At 34.0% G+C, this 17,450-nt stretch overlaps 3 protein-coding genes across 3 annotated transcripts; 1 reads left to right on the top strand and 2 right to left on the bottom strand.

Annotated features, from left to right (window-relative positions):
* Positions 1-834: 834 nt before the first annotated feature.
* Positions 835-1,960, bottom strand: LOC133307193 (uncharacterized). The gene is made up of 3 exons (XM_061507651.1): positions 1,788-1,960; positions 1,559-1,703; positions 835-1,065 (listed from the first exon to the last, which is right to left on the bottom strand). Exons 1-3 carry the CDS (start codon positions 1,958-1,960, stop codon positions 835-837), a joined length of 549 nt encoding a protein of 182 aa, XP_061363635.1.
* Positions 1,961-12,178: 10,218 nt separating this feature from the next.
* On the bottom strand, positions 12,179-14,824 carry LOC133307208 (uncharacterized). The gene is made up of 2 exons (XM_061507679.1): positions 14,154-14,824; positions 12,179-12,751 (listed from the first exon to the last, which is right to left on the bottom strand). Coding segments are annotated over exons 1-2 (594 nt in total). The 5' UTR covers positions 14,747-14,824; the 3' UTR covers positions 12,179-12,750.
* A 1,134-nt stretch (positions 14,825-15,958) lies between these two features.
* Positions 15,959-16,705, top strand: LOC133307213 (fasciclin-like arabinogalactan protein 13). The gene has a single exon (XM_061507684.1). The coding sequence runs from the start codon at positions 15,959-15,961 to the stop codon at positions 16,703-16,705; it is 747 nt and encodes a 248-aa protein (XP_061363668.1).
* The last annotated feature ends 745 nt before the right edge of the window (positions 16,706-17,450 follow it).

Consider the following 17,450-nt stretch of genomic DNA (forward strand, 5'->3'; position numbering starts at 1 on the left):
TCTGAAGCTTTTTGGCCTTGGTATAGACATCTATGCCTATCAAAATGTCTTTATGAGGCAGAGGAGTTCTAATCACATGTGTCCAAACAACGCATTCAGGGAAAAATCTTATCTCTATAGGTTGTTTAGTGATCAAATTGGTTCGGAATACTTTCCCATCAGCTGCTACAAAACGAAAAATAACTCCCCTTTTTTTTTATCTTCTTAACCTATAAACCCTAAAGTTTGAGAATACAAATTCTCCTTCAATCTTCCACACATATATAACATATATTAATGGAAGGATCTTGACTTGTAAAACAAAAGCCCCAAAAGTTCTTAATTCAATTGAACAAGTTCATGAATTAATGCATACAGTTTCAACCTTAAAAAAATATATATACCCAGTTTCGTTGATACCAAATAAAATAATTAAATTTTTTGGATCATTTATGATTATAAAGTACCAAACAATATGAAATTAAATGTGCATATCTTGTTGGATCATCACAAAATCGGAGGAAAGAAGGGACTGCATTCTAGGATCTTCCTCTCTATCACCTATTCCGAAAATGATAGCCTCAACTATGGGAGAATGACAGCTAATGGAACTTAACTCCAATATAAAAAGGCTAGATGGGAAATCTATCCTAAACTACTGCCCAACTAAGTCCAATATCAATGATGCCAAAAGCACAGCTCAATATGATCCCAACAGACTAATCAAAATATCATAATGAGAATATCTACTAACCCTATTAATATAAAAAAAAAACTAATTAATTAATATTTCCCACGTAAATAAAATTTTCCAACATCACACTCATCTTGCATAATCCACAACTGACAGAAAGGCTAAAAGATAAATTGTAACTCCTGTCTATGTAGTTCAGTCTCTTGTCTACGCCGCAGCACACGTCTAAGTAGTTCATTCTCCTGTCGAAGTAGTTCATTTTCCTGTCTAAGTAGTTCAATTTCCTGTCTACGCAGTTCAATTTCCTCTTCAAGTAGTTCATCCTCTTGTCTACGTCGTTCTTCTTCCTTTCTTGCTTCGGATACCTTGAAGATGACTGTAGATCCTACAACCTAATAGAAGGAAAAACACATATTCAACAGGCTATAACATTGTTTGGGAAGACCATTGCATGTACATAGTGGATAAATAGAATAAAACAAAATTTAAATTCTCAATATACTACTATGGATAAATTCGCACGAATTTTGCATCAATATCAAATTTCTTTTAATTTGTTTTGTCATCAATCAGGAATCATAAAAATTATTCATGTATATAAAATAAGGGTTTTATAATTCTCATGTTGAAGGAGAATTGAAATCTCATGTTGTAGAGATAAAAAACATGTGAGACCCATGTGTTAGAAAAAATTATATGTAGGACTCATGTCAGCACGGAAATCGAAGGGCTGTGTAGGAAAATTATAATTCTCATGTTAAACGAGAATTATAAAACCCATAAAATAATTTTTAGTTTCTGAAATGATTTTACAGGAACTAAAAATTTCTTGAACAAAAAACACGCACATCAGCATGAACTTCACGATGTTATCCAAATTATTACCGTGAATACGAAGAACTCCCTTAGAAGATCTACACCGGCTCCGATAGCCTTGTCCTCATCCAAAGGCTGTATTGGTACATAATCAGCAGCAGCATAATCATATATGCGTCTTTGGACTCTCCTTTCATGCAAGCCTATGACTGGCCTGGTACATAATCATGTAAAATTCACTATGTCTGTGTGAACCTCACATAAAAGTGTACTAGTTGAAATTCTGAATAACACAAACGATTCAAATCTAAGACAGCGATTAAAAAACAGAACAAGTACCTGCGCAAAGTTGATAATATACTGACGGATTTTTGGATGATAGACAGCCTCTTTTTTGAGGTAATTGGCAATTGGTTCGCAAAATGTTCTCAGTGCAAGCGTTCCAAGCTTGATCACAGGCCACGCCACCATTATGAATGGCTTCACAATCTTTAACTTTTAGCTGTGTGTGACTACGCTATCAACATATGCATTCTCTCTTACAGAACAAATAAATATATATGGCTTTTTCACTGCTTAAAAAGGAAAAAAAAAAAACTGTTTTAAAGTAAATAAGATATATTAATCTTTGGGTTTGGTGTTTGTTATCTTAAATGATATAAGTGATGTCATTTTAAGAGAGAGTTAAACACAAAAAATGAAAATCATGGAAGAAAAATGAAAATCATGGGAGAGAGAAGGTGAATGGTTTTTTTAATTTAAATTTTAAATAAAAAAAAATTATTTTGTGTTTATCTCTCTCTCTTAAAATGACATAATTTTATGTCATTTATAATGACAAACACTTTTCTCTTAATCTTTAAATTTTATTTAATTCATATTATAATGTACTTTTGTCTTGGTACATTATTATAATGTATTTTAAATTAAGGGGTTTATATTTGTCATTTAACATGATACAACAAATTTTCCTACACACACAATATTTTGTGGAGCCCACACTTTTTGAAGAAAAAAAAAGAAATTACAGCACGCAAAACGAATCTCTATAACATTGCACAATCACTTTTCCTACAACATAACTCTTATAAAACCCTTAAATTAAATAAAAGTCAACACATTCTTGCTTTCTCAATCAAAGTAATTAAATTTTATTTAAAAATACTCTTAAAATATATTTTTAATTTTTTCTAGAAACAGTGAATGACATTCGCCCTGTAATATTCATTGAATTTGTCAAGTTAAATCTTGACCCTCTGATCTAGAGAAACTGGGAACAGCTAAAAAGTATATTATACTAGTGATTCATTCATGCAATTTTAACTTACTCCTTTAATTTGTAATAAATTGCAAAAAGTTTCATGGAAATTTCCAGACTCCCTTGGTTTGATGTGGTTTTAAAATTAAAAATATTATCCTAACCAAACCAATCAGTTTTTATACATTTAAAATTGTTTCTAATCGAATAACCATCCATACCAGATTAGTTTTTATTGATTTGATTTAATTCAGTTCAATTGGTTTTTGAAGAAATTTTTTTTAAAAAAAATACAACTAAATTTAACTATTATTTTTTCATGACCCAATGAATAAATTTACCAAAAAAAATATTAATAAAAAATTGAATCAAAAATTTTATTAAAAATAAAAAATTTAAAATTCAATTATAATCATGTATAATTACGCAAATTTGATTTGGTTCTGTTTTGAATTTTAATGAATATAAAAAATAAAACAAATTAATTAATTTTCCTATAAAAATTAAAGGGAAAAGCATTTTTTATTTTAAATGACACAATTTTATGTCATTTTAAGATAAACGACTCCATTTTAGTGCATATTTACTGGCTTTTTACATTTTCTTATCCACAATACTCTCCCCTACTTTTTTTCTCCTAATTTACTAGGAAAAATATTATTTTAAAAAAATAATACAAAATTATATCCTTTAAAATGATAAATATTTTTTTCAAAATAAAAAATATGAAACTTAATTGGTTTTGTTCAATTTTCTAACTAAACTTTTTTGTTTAAATTAAATTGTTTTAATTATGATCACCATTACTTTAATAGGTAGAGAGTGGTACGTGGGCAATAAATTCAATTAATATTATAAATATTATTGATAAATAAAATTTATAGTTAATTTTAATAAATTTTTATTTAATATGATTCTTTATTTGATAGATGCTTATCTGATAGGAGATTTATATAGTAGCTGTATAGTACGTAAATAATGGAAATAGTATATACATGGTATTTCTTAACAGAGTTATACAGTAATTATTATTAGAAATTTATTAAAATAATTTTTTATTATTGAATTTATATTTATTTAATTATTATATAGACAAATAATTAACTAATTAATTTAATAACAAATTTTTCTGAGAGAAGAATGCGTGAATGCATCCCAAAGGACAGAAATTAATTAGTGTGGGTTTAAAAATGCTCCCCCCTAAAATAATAACTACTATTAAATATGCTAATATACGTAAAATATGACTGCTTGCACACTGAAATGGAAAGTAATATTTAATTATTTTAAAAAATAATTTTTATTTTTTTCGTGGTTTTTAATATCTATTATTATATTTACAAATTCAGTAATACTATTTGATATGAAAACTTGTATACCGAAGTTGTTACAAATGCCAAATAATTAAACACGAGTGGTAGGTGGGTAATAAATTCAATTAATATTATAAATATTATTGATAAATAAAATTTATAGTTAATTTTAATAAATTTATATTTAATATGATTCTTTATTTGATAGATGATGCTTATCTGATAGGAGATTTATATAGTAGCTGTATAGTACGTAAATAATGGAAATAGTGTATATATATATATATATATATATATATATATATATATATATATATATATATATATATATGGTATTTCTTAACAGAGTTATACAGTAATTATTATTAAAAATTTATTAAAATAGTTTTTCCTTATTGAATTTATATTTATTTAATTATTGTATAGACAAATAATTAACTAATTAATCTAATAACAAATTTTTCTGAGAGATGAACGCGGGAATGCATCCCGAAGAACAGAAATTAATTAGTGTGGGTTTAAAAATGCAAACACACAACCACCCCCCCCCCCCCCCCCCCCCCCCCCCCCCCCCAACCAATTAATAACTACTATTAAATATGCGTAGAATTAATGTTATTAGAACCGGATTGGTCATTGATTAGATCGAGGTACCGGGTTACTGCGTCAATGGTTTAACCGATGGGTCACGGGTTGAACCGCATGAACCGAATATATATATAAATTTATATTTTATACTTAATTATATAATAAATATTTTAATTGGTGTCATCTAAACAATAACCTGTTGTAGTTTAGTGGTATTTGCTATATTATATATCCTCAATGCAAGGTAATCAAACCCCGAACCTTTAGCTATCACTGTTCTCCCGCACTCCGGATTAGTCCATAGCCAGCTCAAAGAGTCGAAGCTCGTGGGGATACCAGAGGGAGCCAACTCGTCTCAAAGAGATAATTAGGGTTGGGTAACTCCAAAAAAAAAAAAAGGTAATCAAACCCCATTACATGCAATTTTTGAAATAATTATCTTAACTTAATAGTTATATAATAAATATATTAAATGGTGCATTTTATTCAACTAGTGATAGTGGCCTAGTGATATGAAACGGTTCTCCTCACTCCAATGTGTTGGGTTTCGGCCCAATGCTGTAACCAGACCAGTTGATCGGCCGATTTCCGGGCCAACCGATTAGACCAGTCGGTCCGGTCCGGTCCGGTTTCTATAACACTGCGTAGAATATGACTGCTTGCACACTGAAATGGAAAGTAATATATTAAATATTTTAAAAAATCATTTTTATTTTTTTCATGGTTTTTAATATCTATTATTATATTTACAAATTCAGTAATACTATTTGATATGAAAACTTGTATACCGAAGTTGTTACAAATGCCAAATAATTAAACATGATTGGAAAGAAAAAAAAAAGTGGAAATGTAAATGAGCAACTATGAATGCAAGTTAGTAATTAAAAAACTAAAAAATTAAAATCAAATTATATGATATACAATTGCAGTAATGTATAACTATGCAAGTTTTATTGGGTTTTGTTTTGCAGTTTATAAATAAAATAAAAATTAATCTAAATAAATAAATTTTCATATAAAAATTTTGGGTTTTATAAGAGTTATGTTGTAGGAAAAGTGATTGTGTAATGTTATAGAGATTCGCGTGCCATAGTTTTTTTTCTTCAAAAAGTGTGGGCCCCACAAAATATTGTGTGTAGGAAAGTTTGTTGTGTCATGTTAAATGACAAATACAAATCCCAAAATTTTACTAAATAAAACTAAATTATTTTTTTTAATTTTGTATTTAGAAACACCCTTACTTTAACAAGTAGGAATCAAACAAATGATGTTGAAATACACAAAACTATTTTTTTTTAATACAAACGGAATTAAAAACAAACTACAGCTCTCTGACCATTCTAGGCCAGGCTACTCCTCTAAAGTCACTCCCCAAACTTCCACACATCCTTCAGTAGGATGGTCAAAGAAAACAGTCTCACAACCTAAAGTAATGGCAAAGTTCGCAAGTCAATCAGCTGTCCCATTTCCCTCTCTATAGATATGAGTAAATTTCACCTGCCAATCATAATTCCAAAGCTGGATGATCTTATTAATTAGCCCAGTTAAAGGATGGTTAGCAAAAACTCCTTCTCTTATCAAATCAAGAGCTACCTTTGAATCTCCTTCCATGATTATTCTTCTATGACCAAGATCCCATGCCATTTGAAGTCCCAGAAAAATTCCCTAAATTTCAGCTTTTACTGAACTGCATACTCCAAGATTCCTAGCAAATCCCCTCAGCCAATGACCAGTCTCATCTCTTAAGACTCCACCACATCCACTCTTCATGCTATCTCTCTTAGATGATCCATCAGTATTAATTTTTATCCAACCAATGGGAGGTGGTGACCACTGCACCAGAGTCTCCCTTCTAGTTCTGTCCTGTAGCCCAGCTTTGCTATACATGACTTTAGCTTCCAGAAAGTTAGCTAGATAAGAACAAGCCGATCTGGCAGTATTACCCTCACAAGGGATTTCTCTTTCAAAAACAAACTTATTTATTTCTTTCTAGATAAATCAGCAAACTAAACCAAATAAAATATTACCTTTGGTTCCTTCCATCATGCATTTTCTTGGCTCCAGATTAACACATAGCCATGTTTGAAGAGGCTAAATTCTGACCACTTTCCAGGACTGATAAATGATCTCCAAACCTTTTTCGACCAACTACGATCTTTCATCACATGAAGACAACTTTCAGGAGCAGACATACATCTAGGACAAACACTAGAAACTGCCATGTGTCTCCGCACTCTTCTCAGATTTTTTAGAATATTTTCACCAAGGAGTAGCCAGAGAAACGTTTTCACTCTAGGATGCCCCTCCCAATCCCAAACAAAATTCCATTGACCCTGTTGGTAATAGTCATCATCATTACAAAGCAGGTTAAATGAAAATTTCGTGGAGAAACTTCCATCCTGGGACAAATCCAATATTATTCTGTCATCTTCTTCATTCGAATTAGGGGGACAGAAATCAGCAACAAGATTCATAGCTTCTTGAGTTAATAGATAGTTGAACACCTGCCACTTCCATTCTCCATTAGTGTCAACCATAAAAGCTATATCCACACCTTGGATCTCTGGAGGAATATCTTGTATAGTATGGAATTTTAGTGGGCCAATTGATAGTCGTTTATCATTCCAGAAAGAGGTTCCAATGCCACTGTCCACCATCAATCTTGAACCTTCATACACCCTCTACCAAACTCGAGATATCCCTATCCAAAGGTTTGAACAACCTGGCTTCTTAGGAATGCTAGGTATTAGCCCATTCCCAACTTTATAATTATTTTTCAAGACTTGAACCCACAGTTCATTCCTATGGGTGAGAATTCCATGCCCAATCTTCATCAAGCAAGCTCTATTTGTCATTCTCAGGTTCCTGATTCTCAAACCACCATTCTTTTTTGCTCTACAAACCATACTCCAAGGAGTGGCATGGATTTTCCTCTTCTCCAAATTTAAACCCCAAACAAAACCTCTCATTTTTTGCTCCACAGCCTCATAGGTGCTCACTGGAATCAAGGATGTTTGCATTGAATAAGTTGGAAGTGCAGCCAACACAACCCTATCAGCCATTGACAAAGATTTCTCCTTCCAAGCATTCAGCCTCCTATTTGTCTTGTCCAAAATATATCTAAAGGTATTTTTATTCACCCTCTTATGTAAGATGGGGATTTCAAGGTACTTACCCAAATCAGCAGTGATGGAAAAATTCAAAGCTTGACTTAGTTCACTACGTCTTGTAAGATTTACATTCTTGAAAAAGAAGCACCTCGTTTTGCTATTGCTAATTTTTTGACCAGATGAATTACAGAAATTGTTCAGACTATTGACAATCAGATTGGCTTCGTCACCATTAGCTTCTGAAAAGATTAGAAGATCATTTGCAAAAAAGAGATTGGAAATTGGGGGACCATTTGTTCCCAACTTCACAAGGATCCAGTCCTTTTGCTCCACTGCAGTATTAATCAGATGTCCTAACCTCTCAATGCACAACACGAACAAATAGGGAGATAGGGGATCTCCTTATCTAATCCCTCTTGAGGGTTTGAAGTCTTCAGTTTGAACTCTATTCCACAAAATATTCATGGTAGGAGATGTGACACACTCCATAATAAGCTCCACCAATTGCTTGGGCAGTCTTGTGACATTCAGGTTTTCCTCCAAAAACGACCAACTCACTCTATCATAGGGTTTTTCCAGGTCAACATTTATTTACATCCAACCTTTCTTTCCTTTTTTTCATCTCATGGAATGAAAAATCTCCTGGCTGATTATGATATTGTCTGAAGCATGTCTCCCTTTTACAAAGCTGCATTGGTTTGGCATAATCAAAGTGCTCATATGATCCTTCAGCCTCTCAGCAATTATCTTAGTGATCACTTTATAAATGACATAGCATAAACTTATAGGTCTAAACTAGTTAATCATCTCCAGGCTATCAACTTTAGGGATCAAACATACCAGAGTTTGGTTAATACCTGCCACTTTCCTAGGATCTTCAAAAATATCTTTGATTAATTTTATCACAGAATCACCCACTTTGTCCTATTGAGTATGAAAAAACACAGCATGTAGACCATCAGCTCCAGGAGCTTTAAAGGATGCATTTTAAATATAACTCCTTTCACTTCCTCCACCTCAGAGATATTGCCAATATTTCTCCACTTCTGATTATTTATCATTAGAAACAGACTGCCAATGCACAATCTTTGGGCACAAAGGCTTTCCTCCACATAGAGTCTTTTAAAGAATCCAGTTGCCATAGATTTAAGCTCTTCTGGATGTTGAATCCAATCTCCCTCCTCATTTTTGAGAGACAAGACCTTATTCCTTCTGTTTCGGGCAAATGTTGCTGAGAGAAAAAATCTTGAATTTCTGTCTCCAAATGCCAGCCAATTACTTCTTGATTTTTGAAACCATGTTAGTTCCTCATGTACATATATTTCATTAAGCTCTTGCCAAATAGCTCTATGCAGTCTTTCTAGGGATTCATCTGGACCTCTAGTTAGAAGATTATCCACCCTTCTAATCCTTCTTAGAATCTGAAATTTCCTCCTTTGATCTTCCTTGAACTTGAGTTGGTGCCATTCAGAAGCTTCCTTGTGGAATTCATCCTTTGCAGAACTCCAGTTAGCATTATTTCTCCAGCACTTATCCACCACTCCATTAGAGCTCTCATTTGTCAACCAGGCTGCTAAGAATCTAAACAGTTTAGTTCCTCCTTTATTCACATTTCTAGACTCATCTCTTAAAATAATAGGTCTGTTGTCTGAACCATGAAAATGAAGATGGAATATGGACCTATTAGGAAAGCCCAGAAACCATTCCTTATTAACCACCAGCTTATCAATCCGTTCTTGTAAGGCTCCTATTCTCCAAGTAAATTTGGGCCCAGAGAATCCTACACCAGACAGATCACTATCACTTAGGCAATTCTCAAATTCCTGCACGCTTCCACCACTTACTCCAGAACCACCTTGTTTTTCCCCTTCTTCCATGTAGGCATTGAAATCACCCATAACAGCCCACTTACCAACTTCATTAGCAGCTAATCTTCTTATTCCATCCCAAAGAACTATCCTCTCTGATCTCCTAAGACTAGCATAGATAAAAGTAAAAAATTTTCATCTCCAGAATCTAACCATTGCAGATTTGTATGGACAAACTGATGGTCCTCTTCTAGGATCTTTACAATAGTAGTTCTTTTATTCCAAAGGATCCAAATACTTCCCGAGAATCCCACTGCTTCTCTCACAAAATAGCTATCAAATCCAAAGCTTCTAATCACTCGCTCAGCCTTTTTTCCACTAATTCTAGTTTCCAACAAAACTAGAACTTGAATTTTATTTTAAAAACCAGATCCTTTACGAGAGAGGAAAATCCTTTTTTCCCCGCTTCTCTACAATTCCAAGTGCACACTATCATTAAACAGATAAACAGAAAAAAACAGAGACTAACCTTAGCTAAACCAACTCCTTGGTTAATTACTTGATGCCCATGGCATTGGTAATATCATCCAGAGCCATAGCTACTCTCCCCTCTTGGCATAATCCCTTTTCTTCACCACTTCCATCAGGAGGGTTCTCTTTGAGCCCAGGAGTTGTCAAGTTATTTGACTCTAACTCATTCTTGTTTGAATTATCAACCCCTGAATCACCAATTGGTACCTTAGCCTCATAGGAAGACTCCTCTTGTATACTCCCCTTATTTCTTCCCCTTTCAACCAGAATAGCTTCCCTCGTGGGCTTCTTCTGTGTAGTTCCCCTAGTGCTACCTTGAGGATAAGAGTTTATTATCTTTTTCCCCGAGCTCTTGACATCAGCTCCTTGCATTTGTTTTGCTAAGTTGCTCTCTGTGTTGTTTTTCTTCTTTTTTCCTCCTTGATTTCTTTTTTGTTGGCTTGATTCACCAGCAATCTTGCTATTGCTAGTTCCAACCCCTAGAGAAAAGGCTTTGTCTCTTGGGTTTCCCTCTTCCGACTCTCCCTCTAAAGGACCAAACCTAGATCCAAAGACATGAATCTTAGAAGGAAGACCAGTCCCCTCTGAATTAGGTTTCTCCTTACTCACAGGAATATCCTTAGTTTTCTGGTTCAGTAATGGTCTTTTATTATTCCTTCTCTGGACAGTCATCCAGCTACCAAACTCATTCACTTCTTGGCTCTTTTCTATTTCTTCCTTGGTATTAGCAACATTATGACTATGGTTCGGCTGGTGACAATGTTCCTCCTCCCCAGATACTTCTTAAGCTTTCTTCAAATTATCAGGATTCATCAAGCACTGATCCTTCCTATGCCCATATTGACCACACAGGAAGCAAATCAGGTGTAGTCCCTTATAGCCAATATACAACTGTCTCTAGCCTATTCTGAATCTTGAGAGTAGGCTTTTGCTTAAATCAATTTCAACACAAATTCGAGAAAACTTTCCCCTATCAGTAATTTCTTCAAGTTGGACGGTTAAGTAATAAATGAAAAAGACATTTGAATTTATCCGCATATGATTTTGGTATTAATGTTTCTCCAAATAATTTATTTTCTACATAGATAAAAATATATGAGGTACAGATTTTTTCTTTCTCTCTCTACTCTTAGCATTGCCTTACATGGAACTTATATATATTTATGTATGTAGGGGATAAAATTATATCTTATAACATAATAAACACTAATTCCAATGATTTTCAAGTATAAAAAGTTGCGGTGGCATACTCAACAAACGAGAGACAAAATAAAAAAAATACACGTTGTAATAAATAAAAGGCAGAAGTTACTATAAGTTTATTTTTTTTTTTTTTTTGTAAACACTATAAGTTTAATCTTTTATTTATCTTCTACACACGTTCGTAAGCTATTTTGATTCTTTGATGATTTTTTTCTGAAATTTAGTCTTTCAATTTTTTTAATTGTTACAATTAAATTCTTCTGTTAATTTTTTTGCCTAAAATATTTAAATAATAATTAAGAATTTAAATCCAATTTAACATAAGAAATTATCCAAGGAATTCAGAATCTGAAAATTCTGAAAAAAAATCATTGAAATTCATTTTTATATATAAGTAATATTAAGATTTTAAATAGATAATTATTGAAATTTACCAATTTTAGCTAAAATTTGATATTTTGATTAATAAGTTTCGAGACAAGAGAGTTTATTTGTGGAGATTTTAGATAAAAAAAAAATAAATAAGCATTTAGAGTTGTTAGGTAAAAATGACAAGAAGACTTAAGTGTAACAATTAAAAATAATTAAAAGATTAAATTTGAAAGAAAAAAAATGTTAAGGTTTCAAAATTGCATATCAAAGGATAGGAAAAGATCCATTTACAAATTAATTTTATAAATTTTTGTAAATTGCACTATGTACCCCGGAAGAACATAGTGTAACCTAATATTTTTTCAAAAATACATAATATAGTTTATAAGAGTTTATAAATAAAAAAATTTGTAAATATAACCTTCCCTGGATAAATATGAAAAAATTGCAATTAAGCCTTCTCCTATTCAGAATTTTCCTATATCAGTTTTCTCTGTATAGACAACCTTTTGTCCACATGATATGAACATTACTGACATGAGTAAGTAAAAACATTTCTAGGCACAGAAAAAGCCAAACCAGAGTGTAACTAATGAAGGGGACTTGGCTCAAGTATCGACAAAAATGCGTCAAGCAAAATACAACAATATATAAAGGATAAGATCTCCTCTCAAACAACATGTGCTCACAGTAAAAAGGTAAGCCCTAAAGAAGAAAAAAAATAAAAATAAAAATAAAAAAACAGTTTAGCTGGGAATTAAAAATATGTATGTTGATTCTACAGTCTATTGGCACGTGGTAAAAGAGGGGCCAGACACCAACCAAGAGAATAAATTGAGTGTTAAAGCCTTCCACAGCACAACAAATTTCGTTACAAATTCCGACGTTAGGTGTTGAGAATCTGCCACCTGGTCAGTCAGGTTTCGTCTTCAGTGATTTGAGATTCCATCTTTGTGAAAATTTGATGTCAGTTCCAAAGGGACAAAGGATACATGCAGTGAATTGGCATAGAGAACCAATCTCTGTAGCAAGTTGCATTTATCTTCGTCCTCGGAAAAGAATTCAATTTCATTACCATTCTGTACAAAGACATTTCGTCAAAGTAGCATACATGTAAAATATTTTTATTTTATTTTAAAATAACAGACAGAATTTAACAAGGTAAAACTAATTTCATGCACATATTTGACCCACAATTGCCTTAGCGTTGTGCACTTATGCATATTTGATATAGAAAATGCAATGAAAAGTTTATCATAGCATATTATTAATACATATTAAGAAGATGTATCCAGCTATCTATTTCATTTATATAAATTTAAGATATGGAAAGTTATATATAATTGATAACAAGTTTTGTAATCAAAGTTCACTATAATTCTAACTAGAAACAGATTTATCATAAACTTATTATGCTTCTACGCATATAGATGTAGCTCAAAACATGCCCCTATATCAGTATAAAAGCCATTTACTAGTACAGTAAGACAAGAGTCAAGAACTATAGCCCTAAAACACACTGCACATTCTTAATGAAGTACACCTTCATTCCTGCACCTTTTTAGAAAGTCTCTAAACCAAACTAGAGCAGAAGATGAAGGATCAAACAATAAAAGTTCTACAGAATAGCACATGCTATGTTCTTACATCCAGCCACAAAAAGAGGCCTTCGATCCACATGACTCTCATGTTAACAAACTAAAGAAACATGAAGTACAAAAGCTTGGGCTTTCTACAACCAATCATTCTCCATGAATCACAACTTGATTTCTGTATTCTTCTTCGAAAAGCATTTTTACCCTCATCCCCTTAACACGTACAAAATAACTATTAAGTCCCCAAATTTATTGTCAAAAAGTAATCCTTCTCCCCTGCTTTATTTTAATTAAAATAAGCATATCCAAACACTGGAAGGCCTTTTTTCAATTCTACAAAAGCAAAGTGAAAACTGAAAACAACGTAGATGTACACTTCTTGGCATAGAACATACTTAACGGAATTAAATTTTACATTGATTCAACATTACTCCTGCATGATGAAATGTTACAACTCCAATCCAGCAAACAACCAGGGAGAATAGAAAAAAGAACAAGGCATACAATTAGAAGAACTTGGGTGCACTAGGTTTATGTATTTATTTATTTCATTTTAAGTTGATATATATTTTCTAATAATTACAAAATTATTACTCCATCTTAAATTCTTCCAATTTTTTTTAGAATTTAAAAAGCAAAAATCTTAAAAACAAGCTACAAAAGACATTTTTGTAATTACAAATGAACACAAATCAATTAAAAACAAATCAAACACACCCTAAACATTTTATTATCTCATTATTAGTAACTAAAATGATAATAAAATAATAATCCAATCATAATTCACGTAAACAGAGGATTGCACATAAATTTCATAAATAGACAAACCACAAAAAGAGGGAAAATGATTGGCAAAAACCAATCCACAAAAATAGTAACAACATACCATCCACTCGAACTAGGTCGATTCCCACGACCCATGATTCCAATATCCGACCCGCCAACCCTCCTCATCCTCTCATACACACCACCCGACTTGGGTCGCCGGTCTTCCCTGGACCGACCCATTTCCGGCCCAGGCCCATCCTCTCTCCGAACGAACCCGGGCCGAAGGTGCGGTGGCACGAACTTGTCCGGTTTCGGAGGCTGCGGAGAAGGCAAGTCCTTGTCTTTATCATGGTTCAGGACAGGGGACGAAGAAAAAGAAGACCCGGTTCCGGTTCGACCCAAGGGACGAAGCGAGATCGCGTCGGATCCCGGTTCGGACCGGGTTTGATCCGGGACCTGCTGGATCGGGTGTTGGGGTGGTGGAGGCGTAACGGGTTTGGGAGTGGGTCGGGTTAGAACGAGAATACGGCCATGAGGTTTGTTGGGTGCAGATACTGAAGAATATGATGCGGAAGAGTAAGATTGTGAAGGAGAAAGAGAAGGGTTCTTTAATTTGTTTGTGCCGTTGATGTTACTGTTGCTTTTGCTGCTTACGGTTTTCTCGTAGACATGATTGAAGTTAATAGAGGTGTACTTGTTGTTTTTTGCCATCCACCACGTTCCAGAGAGATAGAGAGAAAGAGAAAGAGAGAGCTTCGGCAAGATGAATAAAAAAAACAGAGGAATGAATTGTAGGAATGACGATTGTGATTTGTGATTTCCTTCGTGAAAATGAATTAACGAAATATGGGCCTTCCTCATGTATTGGGCTTATTAAACGTGAGTCCAAAAGTCCAATTATTGGGCCCAACTTTTTTCATGTAAAATTTATTGAAAGGACTTTTAAATTTATTGGCGACCATATAATTCGAATTAACTGTTCAGGTACTGAAATCTGAATTGATGTAGAATATTAACAATGTTTGCATTGGAAAAAAAATGTAAGTGATGGATATGGCCCCTATCATATGGGCTAAAGTTACATCAATAGTTTAATCAGAGTGTATCACTGTATTTCTGACAATGATACTCAATGATAACAGCATAAATGATCAAATAGATTATTCAAGTGGTTAATGTTATCCCACATGTTATGTTTACATATGCCAGGCTGACATCCCACCATTTTACAACTGTTGTTTGTCCATATACTCTCAACTTGTACATAGATATAATGTATTTTTCTTCAACGACGCTCTGGCTTAATCATATTATATAATCAAGAATTAATTAGATCGTTTAGACAAACATCGATATCTACCTTGAAAAGATAGATGAACCTCTGTGTTTGTATATATAAAAGAAAATAACGATATATGCCACCAACTACTACATATTTTATTCGTGTGACCAGGTATCACCTAATTACCTACCTACACACCAAAATAAAGTATACCGTTGGATGGGGGGAAAAGAGACAAGTAACGGAAACTTATGTTAATGTAAATATTAGGTTTGACTTGATCTCTGCTTGCCTCAGAGAGTAGCACAATGTTTTCCTATCGTTGCAACCTATATCAAATTTCATTTTCTTATTGTAAAATTTGATATTAACTCATTTCATTTTCATTGTTTTTTTTTTTTCTTTCGTAAGAAGAAGACGAGAAGATTCTTCTGTTGTCTCCTTCATCTTAATTTTTCTCCATTTCCAATTACAGTCATGACTTTTTGTGCTATTTTCTAGTTCATTTGTCAACTGAGGGAATTGATATTTGCAAGCATTGAGCCAGCTCATGCCAACGTTAACATCTCAACCTAACTTAATCCTTCCCAAATAAAAACCCTCCTTCACTTCTCTCTAACACCACCTCAGCACTCAACAACATGGCTTCAACACCTCTTGCACTCGTTCTTCTCACTCTCACAACCTTCCTCTTCCACCTCACTCCTCAAATCCAAGCCCAAAAAGCCACAGCCCCTGCACCAGCTCCCTCCGGCCCCGTCAACCTCACCGCAATCCTCGAAAAAGGTGGCCAATACACCACCTTAATCCGCCTCCTAAAGGACACACAACAAATCACCCAAATCCAAAGCCAACTCAACTCAACTTCAGAGGGTTTCACAGTCTTCGCTCCCACCGACAATGCCTTTCAGAATCTCAAATCTGGTGCCATAAACGACCTCACAGACGAGCAGAAAGTGCAGCTTATTCTATACCATGTAACACCTAAGTATTACTCTCTGTCTGATCTATTAACAGTGAGCAACCCTGTGAGGACACAAGCTTCTGGAAGTGAAGGGTCTTGGGGACTCAACTTCACTGGCCAAGGAAACAACCAAGTGAATGTTTCAACTGGTGTGGTTGAGACCTCAATCAACAACGCATTGAGGCAACAGTTTCCTTTGGCTGTTTATCAAGTGGACAAGGTTTTGTTGCCATTGGAACTTTTTGGAGCTAAGTCTCCAGGATCAGCTCCATCTCCTAAGACACCCAAAACTCCCTCTGAAATCCCAAGCGTTGTTAAGGGTAGTGGAGCTCCATCGCCTTCAGCTAATGGTGCAGCTGAGAGGAATGTGGCTTGGGGTTTGGTTGTTGGGCTTGGGTTGATTTGCATGGAAGCGCTCTCTTAGATGAGAAACTTGTGTTTCATGTCTATTCATCTTTTTCTTTTTTTTGTATCTCCTTTCTCTCACTTTATTTGTTCCTCCTTAATTATCTTTTTTTCTACCGGCAAAAGGAATTGTGTTGGGTTTGATTACATGTACCTTATTCTTTGTCCCTTTTTTTAATCAATGAGTTTGTTTATACCAAAAAAATCAACACGAACTCTCTCTTTTTATTCCTCTCTCTCTTTCATTCTCTTCCGAAAAATTGATATAAATGTGTTAGGCGGGGGTCCACGAGGAACTCGTAACGGGATACTATCACCAATAAACTAAGGCTATATCATCATATCAAGTGGATACGACACCATATCATAATCCAAAACCTTAAGACACTAGGTTCATTCACTTATATCCACTTCACATAGCTCATTACTAATCAATGTGAGACTCATCACACTTGAATATCCCAATAATATCCTCCTCAAGTTCCAAAATTGATATGCTTTCCTCGACCGAGTACTCAAGCCCAAATACTCAACCTGCCTCCTAGCGACCATCTGGCTAGTTTGAGCTCAACCCGACTCTGATACCACTATCGGGCGGATCCAGAGAAAGGAGCCCGTGGCGGGGGACCATTATCAATGGGCTAAGGCTATATCATCATATCAAGTGGGTTCGATACCATATCACAACTCAAAAACTTAAGGCATTAGATTCATGGGTCCATCCACTTATATCCACTTCACTTACCCCATTACTAACTAATGTG

The sequence above is a fragment of the Gastrolobium bilobum genome, unplaced genomic scaffold, assembly GCF_033153095.1.
Source record: "Gastrolobium bilobum isolate Gb01-03AN ecotype WA unplaced genomic scaffold, APGP_CSIRO_Gbil_v1 utg6974, whole genome shotgun sequence".
Classification (NCBI taxonomy): Eukaryota; Viridiplantae; Streptophyta; class Magnoliopsida; order Fabales; family Fabaceae; genus Gastrolobium; species Gastrolobium bilobum.